The 15,153-nt window shown below is 36.7% G+C and overlaps 1 protein-coding gene across 3 annotated transcripts in view; it reads right to left on the bottom strand.

The window, feature by feature from the left end:
- NEK11 (NIMA related kinase 11) overlaps positions 1-15,153 on the bottom strand; it is an 81,996-nt gene that overhangs the window by 42,873 nt on the left and 23,970 nt on the right. For all 3 annotated transcript variants that reach the window (XM_050971486.1, XM_050971485.1, XM_009086384.4), the window contains 6 exons: positions 11,919-11,983; positions 11,328-11,454; positions 5,147-5,296; positions 4,986-5,064; positions 4,418-4,503; positions 471-590 (listed from right to left, as the gene is read on the bottom strand). In XM_050971486.1, coding sequence (XP_050827443.1) covers positions 471-590; positions 4,418-4,503; positions 4,986-5,064; positions 5,147-5,296; positions 11,328-11,454; positions 11,919-11,983 — 627 coding nt within the window. The remainder of the gene's footprint in view (positions 1-470; positions 591-4,417; positions 4,504-4,985; positions 5,065-5,146; positions 5,297-11,327; positions 11,455-11,918; positions 11,984-15,153) is intronic.

The following is a 15,153-nucleotide window of genomic DNA, read 5'->3' as shown; positions in this document are numbered from 1 at the left end:
ATTATGCCTCCCTTAATGAAAAAACCCATCAATCATAAACACTTTACAACATGTCCATTATCCCCGTTTGATCTTTTGACAAGACTATCCTCTGAGCTATTAACTGCTGCTGGAAAACCTCTGAGGCCAAAACAATTGACAAAAGCTAGATTACAGCTAAATGTCTGACTCCTCAGACTGTGCAATCCTTAACATCAACAGTCATTTAAAAAATGCCTCCTATTGTAACACATTTGAAAATCTCTCACTTACTTATTTAACCAGAACCATGGTACTCAAAGAACCAGTTTTGGGCTAATGTTCTAAGTTTCTTTCTACATAAATAATCACTGTGAGTTTTTTGCCACTCAAAATCCTCATTGACTTTGAGTAGCTGAAGACCCATACTGTCTTTATTTCTACCTTGACAATTCTAACTCTCCCATTAGACTGTTGGGTGGGCAAAATTGCATGGTTTGGACACAACTTACTTTAACTTCTTTGCCTTCTCATCTGCAGCATTTAACTTCCTCAGCCGCATTCGTTCCCGCGGTGTCATTTTCTGAACTTCAGAAAGTTCCTGCAGAGTTTGCAAATGAACTTTCTTCTGCCTGAAATTGAATGCAAGCAAACCCATCTTCATATAAAAATGTAAATATTCAGTATTTTGACTGGATATTGAAACACAGTGACATTTCAAATGGAATAATTAGAAACTCTCTGGAACTATAGCAGACTAAATAGACTTTAGTTTGGAAAGCAAATGCCTATTTAAATTGAAATATTTAAGCTTGGATTTGTGAAGAGGGTGATTCATTTCAGGTGAGGATGGAAAAAGGCAGATTCATCTCCTTAAAAGAATAAATATTGAAGCACAGTGAAATATTTACCCTGTCGGGCTTCATTATTGGGCATATTCCAAGTACAAAGGCAGTCATTAAATGAGAGCTGTAATATGGCTTGTACATTTAACATTGATTGTTACAAGCTGTCTGGAATAAATGAGAATATTTATGTGTCATTAATGACAGATATAATTATAATGTTCTCCTCTTGAATTTCTGGTCCTAATCAATAATAAGAGTTCACAGGTAAAATGGTCTCCATAGACCATTTCTCTGAAAGCTGAGCATGAATTATTGACTTATGTATTTCAGCTGTATTTATCAACTGAGGAGTGCAGTATTAGTCCTTTATCAGAAAAAGGATACTAATCTCAGGTTTTTATCTCACATCCTACAGTAATTAAAACAAAAATTACACCCTAGTTTGAAATGCCTTGGCAGTCTCCTTTCACTTACACAATATATATCTATTATACCATGCATTTATAATACTGAGTATTCATTTCAAATTGCTGTTTATGCTCTTATGAGAGAAATTCCCTTCTGATAATCTAAGAGGCCAGGTTTGTAATCATACAAATTGTATCTCCTTCTGGACTATCATTTTGAAATCAGGATTTTAATAAATGAGCAGAGAAGATTCATTATGTTTTTCAAATAGTGCAAAGATATGAATATTAGTGTGAAATATGAAAGATTAAGGACAAAGACAAGAAGACTTCAATTATTCATAAAAATGGAACTAACTCTTCAGGTATGAATAATGCAGACATATTTCTTGTCTCCTGTAAAAAACTCTAATTTAAATTAAAAGAATCTCATGGGGGAAAAAGCAATTTTTCATTCAAGTTAAAACTGAACTTGTACAGCCTTATACTTACTTAAATATTTAAAATTTATTACTTGAGTGAGAATAGATTAAAATAAGCCATCAGAGGCCTTTACTAGAAGAAACTAGGCTCAACCTTTTTGCTTTGCATGCCAAAAAGAATTCCTGGTGAGAAAAAAGTAAATATAAATACAAAGTAGTAATGGTTGAAGATAATACCACAGCAAGCAACTGTTTGTACACTCACTGGGACTAGAGTATTGTTGCAAGACAGCAGATGTGGGGAATTCACTATATTTAATTTTTTTCTCTTCCCCTTTTCTGCTCTCTGTCATTTTTCATGTATTTTTAGTTCATTTTTCTTACCTCTTTAGGTCTGGGATTGCAGGAATTATTTGGCATTTTACTTACCAGTGACAATACTGGCAGCTAATGCTCTCATAAGTACAATGAAAGTCATTATAAGACTACAACTCTTGCATATTCCAAACACTTGGACAAAAATAATCACACTGCAGTACAAGTGAGGATAAGTTACAGTAAATCTTCTCCTGGGATTTTTTTCACTAATTGATGCCCTGAATTTTAAAACCTCAAGATAAATTGACATTCACTGCTTCAGGATTTATAGGAGCTCCAGACCTCTGCACAGAAGCATACTTTCTATTTCCTTCTATCAGTAGCATAAGAGCAGGATGTTTGTAGTTAGAGCTACTTGCTCTTCCTCTTAGAGACTACAAATTTGATTCTGAAAAAGTATACTTACAGATTCTGGGGTTTATATAAATGTCCTTTCCACATGCTAGCTCTGTCAGAAAATTATGTCCATTTGGAAGGTGATGAGACTCAATACACCCAAGCTAATGGCAATGGATCAGGTACAGAATACAGTACATATTTTACAAAAAATACAAAGGGGTTTTATCAGTCTCCTCTAGAAGCATAAGGATATTTGAAGTCTGGATATATATTCTGCAAATAACAATACTGCTTCCCCAAAGCAGATACAATGGTTTTGTTGCATATAAAGAATCTGAAATGGTGTTCACAAGATAAAGGCAAGAATTAAGTTTCTTGAAGATTTTCATAATCTATGTCTCAACAAACATTAAATACTGAATAAAACTCATATTATTATGTATATATTATATGTATATGTACTCATATTATATGTATATATTTATATTAATATGAATACAATTTTAATATGGATATATAATTCATATATTCATGGCATAATATCTGGGAAACATTTCAGTGCCCCAAAACTATTTACAGTGTATCTCTAAGGAGCATCTCTGTAGTTAACTATATGTAATCTGAAAAGGAAGGAATCCTCTCACAGTTAATTGAATTAACATGAATATATATATTTATTGTTTTATTTTACATCAAGGCTTGCAAAGTTCAATGAACTATTTATACCAAAGGTTCCTATTGCTACCAAAATGGAAAACTTTGGCCTCAAAAAAAAACTACTCATCTGTCAACAGAGACATTAAGGATAGAAGTGACAAGTAGAAACTCCAAACACAGTTTGTAAAGATGAGAGCCTACAGACACACTGACAGCAGTTAAACCGTGTGAAATGAAGTATAAATGTTTTGCTATGCTGAATTCAACCATCTGTACTCCGCTTTCTTCCTACCACTGACAGCAAACTACACTTTGTTTGGAAAAGCTGAAGGTGGTCACCTCTCCTAAAGGGAGGCTTGCAAGCTGCAGAATTGGCAGCATCTGCAAAGAGATCACAGCTGCAAAACTGTGGGTCCTGTACAAGAGCAGAGGTCACAAAAAACAGAGGTGAAAGTGCTATTGCCTCAACGGCCCTGCCAGTTCTGGATTGTTTTAATCTTTATTAAAACAATTATTATTTTGCTGTTACCTAATAACTCAAAATAAATATGAGAGAGCTGTTAAAATCTTGACAATTATTTAAAGGAAACAAGAAACAGGAATGTTCTTTGCTTCCTCACAGGATCACAAACCAGGTTTTGCTCTTGCTAGCTCCCAACAGAACAAAACCTGTACAGAAAGCTCAGGGATGGGGAGCAAAGGGGAGGGTGAGTTGTCCATGAAACTGCAGAGCTAATTTACACAGGCAAAATGAAAATTTCCATGCTGGAATTTGCTTTAAACATTGCAGCATTGTAATTCAATGCAATTATTTAATTCAATATATATTCAATGCCTAAGAGAGAAATCATGTGTGAAGACACTGCTGATGTAAGAGCCAAGAAACATCACTACTCCTGATTTCTTACTGAAGTTATAAGACAGAAATAACAGTATCCTACAGAGGCATTAGCTTAATGCTAGTTTAAGTGTACATGCTTTCAGTCTAGTGTCAGCTAGAAAACATAGCTTTCACATTCAATTTTTAGTGGGTACAGAAACAGCAGCACTATAAATGATGATGACCTAACTAAAATGACAGCTTAAACCTCCAAAATTTCAGAACAAATGACATTATTTACATACCAATTGGTACTAAATTAACATCAACATTTACTGCATATGCACGTGCAATTTACACAGTCATATAATAAAAATATTTCATCTGCAAATCTTTTTTACTGCCTAAATCTTAATTATGCATCTTCCTAATGGGAGTGATTGCTCTTGTATTTCTGGGGAATAAGTTTGTCCAAACATAAAGCACTATGAGATTGACATAAGTGATGACAGACACAAGTTAATGACATTATTTGGCAACACTGTAATTTCATATACTACTGCCCATAAAACTGTTTAAAATACTTACACAGCACCAAAAATGGGAGCAGTTTCTTTCTGACAGTTATGTGGCTTGTCTTTCACAGTCATTTTTCTGAACTTGTACTGTATTTTCTGCAGGGAATTAAAACAGAAGAGGCATCAAGACTTGATGTTAAAGTTGTTCAGAATCTTCAGCTATTACCATCCTAATATAAAAACTGACCAAGCAGTTTCCTTCCCCACCTTCTAAGAAAGCCAAATAATACAGGTACTGAAGCCTGGGCAAAAAGAGCAAAAGGCATTGGTTTTCATTAAAACTGTGAGTAACTAGAACAGTTCAGAGATATATGTACCCAGGCCCAAGGGATCTACATTTTTTTATGCATAAATGTCTGGTTTTCTTATTGCTCATAACATTTAAGAGGGGATACTTTCAGCATATCAAGTGATAAGGGCTTCCTTCCTCAGTCATATTTGTACTATAGCTCTGAAAGTCCCCTAGATTAATGCTCCTATCAAGAGCTATCAAATTCTTTTTTCTCACCATGTCTTCCCTGCCTCCATTTTGCTTTTGCAAAATACATTCTCAAATGGCACTGCTTTTTCTTACATACCTGCAGTTGCTCATCAATATAAGGGGATTTTAGGATCTCTGCTGCTGCTGGTCTCAATGAAGGATTCTTACTTAACATGCTGAAACATTAAAAACCAAGTGTAATAATTAAGCAATTGTCCAAACTTACTGAAAAACCTGCTAAACAAGAAAATAACATACCTGCATAGTACAGCATTCAGCTTGCTTGGATATGTATCAGGAAGAGAAGGTGTTTCACCTTCCACAATTTTTAACACAACAGACAAAAAATTCTGTCCAGTGAATGCATGGTTCATACAGCACATCTCATACAAAATGCATCCCAGAGACCTTGAAGAATAAACAAGTGGGAATAGTATGTATTATTCACCAGTCCTAATGGCCATCATAAAAGGCCACCAAGCTGAATATTTTAAAAGAAATACTCTCATAATAATTTTACATAATGACTATTCATAACAATATGCACTTCAGCTTAGTTCTTTCCGATGAATATTTTTTTAAAATAGGGGAGTTGAGTTTGGCAGGCCTTGGAGGATGCTCAGGTCATTCTCCAGTCAGGGGCACTGACTTGACCAATGACTGACTTGATCAAGGTCATAGAAAATTCTGGTGAGAGCCAGATACAGGTCGAGGCTCATCAAAGCAACCAGCTTAAATATCTTTGTATTTGATTGTGGTGTTTGTTATTTAATCTGTGATTCCAGAAGAAGTAAGAAAATAAAGCATAATGATAAGAAATATGTATGGGAGAATGGATTTCAGGAAAGCGGTATAAAAATCTTTGAAAGGAAATAATGAATCAAGTTTCAATTATTCATTTTGGTTAAAGAAGAGGAGTTGTTTGGGTCCATCTGGCAATAAAAAAACAAGAGCAAATAATTTCAAAGCTGTAACCCAGGCTCTACGTCCAGTGCAAATTATGGGGGCTCAACTCACTGGTACTTTTCGAGCAAATATGTGAAAACTATTAGCAGACCATTTTTGTTAAGAACCAGCTAAAGAACAACTGCTGAGAAAAAGAAATGGTTGCCTAGGTTTTTAAAAGATTTGACTGTCAAACAGCTTTCAAAATTTCAAAATGAGTAAACAGTAAGACACAGATTATAATCTCTGCTTATGATATATGTTCAGACTCTGAAACAGGATAATTACTACATGAGAAAATACTTAAAGCAAAAAGAACAACAAAAAACCCCGTATGCACACAGCATCTGAAAGCATTAAATAAAAATGGAAATCAGCCAGAGAGAAGGAAAAAAAGAAGGAGAGCCCCAACCTGACAGACTGTATTATAACTTCTTTCTGCAGAATCAATATGTTTTGGAAGCTGCTTGATTCTGGCAGCTAGCAATTGTTTAATGAGCCATTAGGAACACGGGATTTGACACATCAGGGAAGCTGATTTATTCATCTAGTTTAGTACTCTGACTATACCTGAGGGGGAGAAAGATTAAAAGAATGCCCAGGGCATTCTGCTGCAGCCAGGGCTATGAATAGGCTATCCAGGGAAAATCCCATCTGTCCCAAGAAAGAAAAAAACAGGGGGAAAAAAAGTAAAGAAAAATGAAGGAAAAAGAATAAAGTTTCTTTCTGCAGGATTGAGATCTATGAAATTAAATAAATATCTCCTAAGCTGAGAAATGCTGCCCTGGGTTCCTGAACAAGGCTATTTCTTCCCAAGAGAGCTGCTGAGCTGCAAACACCCCAAGAAATAATAGGCAAGCTTCTGGCTCAAAACTGCATTTCTCAATTGTGTTTCTACATTTCTGCTCTAAGCACCTTGTGAGGAGCAGGAGGAAATTGCTTCCCAATTCCCATAAGCAATCCACACATGATCCAAACATATCATTTAATTACTTTTATAATCTTAGCCTGCATAAGTGCCAATGTTATAAAATTCTAAAATGGTCATTAAACCAGCCAGCCAGCACATTTGCTTTGACAACTCCATATATTCACAAATAGCTTTGACAAAGTTCCCGAAGAGCACATAATTTCAGCAAAATTGTGGCATGACAAGTTCATGTTGAAGCTACTTATGCTCAATTACAACATTAAATGGAGCATCTGGACAGGCTTCAGTGTGTTCTCCCCAGTCTCAACTACAGACCTCTAGCTCCTCCCTTTTAGGAGAAACCACCCCGAGGTTTTTTCAAGGTTTAAGTTGCTTACATAAATATTGTCATCCTTTTAACATCTTCTGATCTTTTGAAAAAGATGTTACAGTTCTTCAAAGGTTTTAAGATCCAAGTTAGCTTTAAATTCAACTTTAAAAGTCAGATAATGTAAATGCATATACCTCTAAGGTTTATATCCCTTAGTCTGATCATATCAGAAGGTCTTAAGAATTCATTGGCTTCACAGTCTGTGAGGAATATGTCTCTGAATTTAATTTCCTCAATACTCACTCATCAGCCCTTAAATGAGAACTCCCTGCACTGTCTTCCTCAGCCCCATCCCCTCAGCCTTCACATTGCTTCATTTTTTGATTGTTAATATTAAAGAAAAAGACAAAATGGGGGAATAGCACAGAGAAGTAAGCACAATAAAATTAAAGCCTCCAGATCCGTGGTGCGGGCAGCCCAGTTCACCCAAACACAACAGACAAATAATCTGTCAAACTCTGACAGTCCTTGATGGAAGACGGAGCACCATGGATTTACACGTGACTGTGACATCGCTTTGTCTCTGCCACAGCACGGGAGGCACGGCAATGTCGGCCGAGCCCCAACAACACCAGTGTCACCCCAGGCTGTGTGAGGGCAGGAGGGGACACCGGGACAGCGGCACAGCAGCGCCTCGGGGTCACTCTGTGCTGGGCTGTCAGTGACACACACACAGCAGTGACTGACCCCTGACCCAGCCTGGCCTCTGGGGCTCTCTCTGCCTCGGCTCAGCTGCCGGCACCGCTCCGACTCTGCTCCGTCTGCCGGATCTACAGCGGGAAGCACCCACGGGCAGAGAGGTGGTGAACTGCTGAGCTGAGAAGCTTCTTGTCTGGAAAGGAGGAAACCCCAAACTGTGTCATCTGCAAAGGTTTTCTCTCATGGCCTAGACAGTCCAGGCTCAGGGATGCTGGGGAAAACATGGGAGCCAACTTTAATTCGCCTCCTGTGAATTTAGATTTGACATAAAGCCTGGAATAACAAAGAACTACAGCCCTGACATTTCAACTGAAGAAAAACATAAATGCTGCCACTTCTCTGAGACCAGCTGCAGAACTTCCATGGGGAAAAACTGTAAAACATGAAGCTTTTTCCCGTCTAATGACCTTGGGCTATAAAGGACAATACTTCTCATACCAGCTGCTGCACTGTGAATATTCAAGCCAGTTTTGAAAAGCCAGTTGCAGACCATCTCAGTGAACCTGAAAAGTACAGTGTCTCTTTAGAGCACATCAGTAATGCAGCAGAAATTAAGGTTTTTCCAATGAACTGAACTGAACAGTGAGAGGATCACAATAACAAGCTGAGAGAGCACTGTCTTTTCCAGAAGATATTTTACATTATCTTACATTCAACATGAGAACACTTGTAAGCCTGAATTTTTGTGTGCAAATTTTTGAGTCCTGATGGAGATCAGAAAGACAAGTCTGATGAGAGAATGTCACTTCAGCTACATATAAATGCCTTGGGCAAGTCTTTGAAAGTCGTCAGGGGTCAACAGTGCTATTTAACATCTCTGTCAGCAACATGGACATAGGGACTGAGCGTATCTTCAGCAAGTTTGCTGACAAGCTGTGTGGTATGGTCAACATGCTGGAAGGAAGGGCTGTCATCCAGAGGGACCTTGGCAGACTTGAGAGGTGAGCTTGTGCCAACCTTATGGAGTACAAAGCAAATTGCAAGGTCCTGCACTTGGTCACAAATACTGACTAGGCAGAGAATGGAAAAGCAAGCCTGAGGAGAAGGACTTGGAGGAGATGCTTGATGAAGAGCTCAACACGACTTGGCAATGTGTGCTGAGAGCCCAGAAAGCCAACCCCATCCTGGGGTTGCATCAGAAGCAGTGTGACCAGCAGGCTGAGGAAGGAGATTCTTCCCTCTACTCCACTATTCTGAGACCCCACATGGAGTACTGCATCCAGCTCTGGGCCTTCAAGATGAGAAGGATGCAGACCTGTTGAGGAAAACCCAGAGGAGGTACACAGAGATGATCTGAGGGCTGGAACACCCCTACTATGGATTCAGGCTGAGAGAGTTGGGGTTGTTCAGCCTGCAGAAAAGAAGACTTCAGGGAGACCTTTGAGCACATTGCAGCACATAAAGCGATAGAGAGCCAGAGAGAGACTTTTTACAAAGGTGTGTAATCATAGCAAAAGGGGTAACAACTTCAAACTGAGAGTTCAAGGCCAGGCTGGATGGGGCTTTGAGCAACCTCATCTAGTGGAAAGTGTCCCTGCCCACAGTAGGGGAGTTGGAATGAGATGATCCTTCCAACCCAAAGTCTTTGATTCTTCATGAGCAACAGGACCTCCTGCACAGTGGCCCAAGGACTTAATCTCATCTGGAGCCTCCAGGGTGGACTCCCCTGTAAGCTCAGTGCCCTCTTGTCTTTTGGCTCCAGTTAAATGGGGGCAGTGGAAAAAGAGTCAAATAGAATCATTATTTAAAGATTAAAAAAGAGTATCAATCAAACACGAGTCCTGATCAGAAAAGTTTCCTGGCTCAACAAAAAAGGGGTTTGTGTGCTGGGGAAGTACTGAGTCAGGGCACACCTCCTTCTCAGTGCCCCTACAGTGAGGGCCAAGAAGTTCCTGCTGAAGGCAGTTTCATCATCATGTAAGTGCTCTTGGTAATGCTTTGGAAAGCTCACAGAAGGCAGAGAGTATAGCAGAAAGCTGGTAGCTACTGAGTTTGGGATGGGGGGCTCTGTAATTTTGTAAATTTTGAAAGTGCGATCAACACAGGATTTATAAAAGTATTGGACAAAACTCTGATTATGTTTACTCTATACAACTTGGATGACCTATATGGATTGACACTAGAACCCACAAATAGAACTTAAACATGTATTTTACTTTCTATTTGCACTGCAATAAAATAAATTATTCCTTAAAGTAGAATAGCACAAAAGGCAGGCTTCCCTGTCTATTCATTTGAAATCTGCTCCCAATATATTTTTATTGACTACATGTATTAACTGATATTTGCTACAGATGAACAATAGACAATCTGGCATCTAATCCATAGCAGTCAGCTACAAAGGCCATGAGATGAGATTCCTGACATATCCATGGACTGGACTGAATATGTCAACTGTGAAAAATGATTGCTATCACTTGAAAATATAAATGACTGTTCTCTACTTTTAGAATTATATCCTGCAGCCACAAGTATATTTTGAAAAGGCAGAACTGAGATTAAGCTAAAATAAATTATCAAGCAATCAAACTATATTTTAGGGGCCAAATGTTTTACAAAGGAACTATCCTGGTTTGAAATATTTATTAAAATAATTAATCTTCTGATATACATACCTACAGGGAAAAAAAACCCCAACAAAACATCTCATAAAAGAAACAAAGCCCCTTAAATAAATTACTATGACAAAATTTAAAAACTCAACACTTTTAACTATAATCTTAAAATATTATAGTTAATTAATATAATGTTCAATAGTTGAGTTAAAAGATTCTAGTTAATAATATAATGATTATAATGAGATGCTTTAGGACACACATATAAACAAGCCAGATATTTTCATCATACCAAAAAATCATTCTTCATCTTAGAAGAACTGGAAGAGTACCTGCACACCCAGAAGTTTCCAAAAGTCTTTCAACAGACCTCAGCTCCTTAACTTGATCCTTTAATCATCACCTCAGAAATTCTGATCTCAAGAATTTGTGCCATCTAAATGCAGAATTAACACTATTCTTTCTACATTTGAGCCTCTTCTAAAACAGTGCCTTTTTGTTCTAACACCACAGTTATTCTCATTTTAGCTCCACTTCCAAACACTTTCTTGCTTTTAACTTTAGCTAATGTTCTTAAATTTAGTTCTAAAGAAGGTCCTTCTGCTATACTCTCAGCCAGAATCACTCTTTGCTTATCCTCCTAAAGTTTCACAGAAAGTTGCTTCTTTCAATTTATCTATCTCAATTCAAGAAAAAAAGAGATTTCCCCCTCCCTAGGAAAACCTGAACTTTGTCGACAATCATCCTGTATCACATCAGAGACTGGACTTGAATCCTATTCTCTTTTAAAGTCTCAGATAACCCGGAATAAAAGTCAACTACATGCTTCTTAACACAAAGGATAAGGCTTCAGATTGCAGCATTTGATCCTAATGTCCTGAAACAGTTTTAGAGGAGATAAATGCCTAATCCAACTAAAACAGCATTATGACTACTCACCAAATGTCAGATTTTGTATTATATCCCTGGTGCTTCAATACTTCTGGACTCATGTAGTATGGTGTCCCAGTAAAAGTAGTTGCAAGATCACATGAACCCATCAAAAGACAAGAAACTCCAAAGTCTCCTAAAAATATCAGTGGAATCAATATTCTATTAATATAAACATATGTGTATACATATATTTTTTTTATTGTCAGACATGATAAAGTGACTGTACATCCAGAAAATTCTGCTAGCATTTAAGAAAATGGGGAAAACTATTTTCTATAATTCTTCAAAATAAAAAACCACAGGAGCATGATATCACAGAACACTGTGGATCTGAAGAGGCTTCACAAGGTCATCTGATTCAAACTCCTGGCTCAAAGTTAAATGGGGCTGCCCAGGTCCAGGTCCAGCCAAGCTTGAAGCATTCTCAAGGCTAGAGATTTCACTGCCTCTCCTGTGTCTGACTGTCAAATAAAGGTTTGACTACAAATCAAAATGCTATTTCAGACATGATTTTCTTTAAATCTCCTTATTGACAAAACGTCTGCTGGACTGTTCTATCACATGAAAATATATCTTTAAAAAGTAGGGAAATCTCACCAATTTTAAGAAGATTATCTTTCAAAAATATATTCTTGGCTTTCAAATCCCTGTGAAGTATCCGTCTGGAACAGAAAAGAAAATTCAACCTCACCCAGCTGGAATCATTCAGAGTCATGTATTCAGTATTTCAGGTATTTAACTTCAGCCTGTTTCAGAAAGGCCAGCCCACCATTGCTAGAGTCAAACTCTGCCAGTGACAATCCATGGACAATGGCATTAAGGAGCTCCACAGAGGTGCATTCACAGGCACCCCCATGCAGGATGAGAGCCTAAGCAGGATAATAAAAATATACCTGGGGATCCCAGCTGAAGAATACAGACACAGACATAGCATGAGCTGCAGAGGAAGGGAAAAAGGCAAGTCTTCCTACCTGACTCATCTTAAGAGCATTACATCTTATTTTCTGCCAGGAGAATGAGATGCCTCAGAAGAGAATAACGGATGAGAAAAACAGCAATAAGAGCTTCTTTAAAAGCTAAGGGAAGACTCCTACAGAGCAAACACATTACTTCAAAGGCAAATATGTATATAGCCTAAGCTAGCAGTTCAATTTCTTACAGTAACAGTGTGGAAGATGAAAGAACTTTACAAAGACAAAGATGAAAAGGAACAGAACAATTAGCTTTTACAGACTTATTTTTTCATCAGAGTTTGAAAAAGAAAAAACATTATAAGCTACACACCATGTAAGGATATACAGAATCTTCTTAATTTTTATAAGTCTACATGTGTGACAGTAATTCTGCAGTCCCTTAGGAAAACAAAGCATCTCTGTAGCTTACAAAATATATTCTAAATTAATTCTTGTTAAAAATAAAGCTTCCAAAAGCATTGTTGCCGATAACCTCACCTAAACTAGAATTCATCCACTTTTGAAATTATTACTAACACACAGGATTAGTCATCAGTTCTGCTCAGGAGGAGGTTAGAATAGCATTTGTTACATTCTGGCTACAGAAACTGTATTTGCATTAGCAAATACAGTAGTCATTCAGCCATTTGGATCAAGTAAAGAAAGAAACTGATGATCTACGATTTCTGAGGGCAAAAAACCCAAATATTTATGGGTTTTTTGCCCTCAGAAATTAAATTTTTTGAGCAATCATCAAGTATTATCTCAAATTTGAATTATAAAAGTCTTGGGTATTGACATAATGAAATTATTTCCAAAATTGTTTCTATATTAAGATTAGAAAATATGCACTCTACAGCACAATTTGAATACCCAATTTTGTCCACCACTCATTTGAAAATATTTTTTGCAAGAGGAGAAAAAAAAAAAGCAATTTAATAGTCAGTTCACAAATAGAAAAAAACCCATGAAAAATAATACTAGGCTTCATTGCAGTATGTACAGAGACCGGGCATGAAAAACAAAAATTTCTATTTTATGGGTGAAGGAAAAGATGGGTGAAGGAAAATGTTTCTTATAGCAATCTTTTTTTACTTCTCTTTCTTTCAACTTTTTTGTCCTGCAAGTAATACGTTTCATTAGAAAAAGGTTTGCACATTGGGAAGAATGAAATTTTTATTCAATATTCCTCCACCCATATTTATAAAATATTGTTTATAAATAATTTGTTCTCTATTTGACAACTTCTGTGAACAATACACATAGACTCACACAATACATAAGTAAGGAAATTAAACTAAGGTGATATTTATTAATCTTTCATAAGTATGTATATATAGTCTGTATATATACATACACACTTTCACAGAAATCTTGCTGTGTTAATTGAGATTCATAAGGACTTTCCTTACCATTCATCACACAAAGCCTTTAAAAGAATTTGCTTTCACTGAGTTAAATTATTCTTGCACATTGTTGCTGAGAATTGGTGGATTTCAACCTTCTTTTAACAACATTCCTTTGTAGAAATAAAACCACAGCATTTTTGAACCTGAAACTTTCCTGAATATATATTATTTTAATAACAGGTATATTGAAGTAAAAGAATGAGTCAGAAAGCTTTAAAGAGGATATTATTTGAAAAGGAGATGAAAAAGACGTTTGGGTCACCGTAGTTTGAATTATAATGTAATGCTACTCTAAACTTGCAACATATTGATGAAAATATAATGTATTTCATTTGCATTACCAAAAATTATAAGATGCTTCCATATATTAATATGACAAAGAAATATTTGTGTTTATTTTTTTTCAGCTTTCCATTATGATATCTTTCACTTCAATGCAACTTATTCTGCTATATTTGATGATAAACAAGGTACCAGCTGAAATCTTACCTGAAAAGAATTCTTTAATACTAGGAAGAAATTAATATCAAGCCTGCACTGTAAATCTAGTTAAAGAAACAGAGCAACGTTTTTATTGTAGGAAAAGACAGACCTAAAAGGCAACATGAATTAAATGGGCTCCAGCAAAACTTTATTTGATGGACAGTGAAGTGATTATTGAGTAGTTATTTTGGGTAGAAATGAATACTTGAGGACAGTTTCAAATCTGGGCTGTAAATATACCCATATCCATGTTCTGTAGAGTTCCTGCTTGCTGGATCAAAGTCGCAGAAGATCAGGGCAAGCCCTGAGCAGTGAGCAGCCTCCTTGAATGAAGCTTTGTCTGCAACAGAATGAGCTGCAAGTGAAGCTGGGGGAAGCTGAAGTACATCACTGCTGTGAAATCATGCACAATTAATTTCTCTTTCCTCTATCTGAAAACTCTGCAGAAGATAAGAGGCTCTGTGTAAGTCTGAACCCTGCATTATCTGCTGTTTGCATAAAGAGTAACCTTATAAAAATCTGTGTTTGCAAATTCTTCATAAAGGTTAGCAAAATGATGGGTAACACAATGGTCAGCCTTAATCAAATTGATGTTGAATTAATCAATGGCCTCATTGCCTGATTGCAGTGGGATTCATTTTGTGCACTGACACGCAATGGGCTATGTGTACTATGAGACACTACAGGATGGTTTCATGCTACAGGTCTCCATCGAGATAAGACCACTGAACTGTGTTATCTCTCTTTTACTTCTTCTTTCTTTATATCAAAGACAGATAAGGATTGAATCGATTTATTTCTAGATAACTTTGTTTTCAAGTTTCAAATTAAAAAAAAAATTACATTAAGTTTCCAGCATAAGAGTTTTCAGGAAGTGTGGAACTAAAGTTGTGCAAGAAGGATAAGTGAATAAGCTATGTTTAAAACCATAAGTAATAATTTTTGCTGCTCTGGGGAAAAAAACCCCTAACACCCACAAAATCTGAG

This window comes from Serinus canaria, chromosome 2 (assembly GCF_022539315.1).
Source record: "Serinus canaria isolate serCan28SL12 chromosome 2, serCan2020, whole genome shotgun sequence".
NCBI classification, from domain to species: Eukaryota; Metazoa; Chordata; class Aves; order Passeriformes; family Fringillidae; genus Serinus; species Serinus canaria.
Note: the sequence above shows the minus strand (reverse complement) of the source record. Positions and strands in the feature narration are given on the sequence as shown.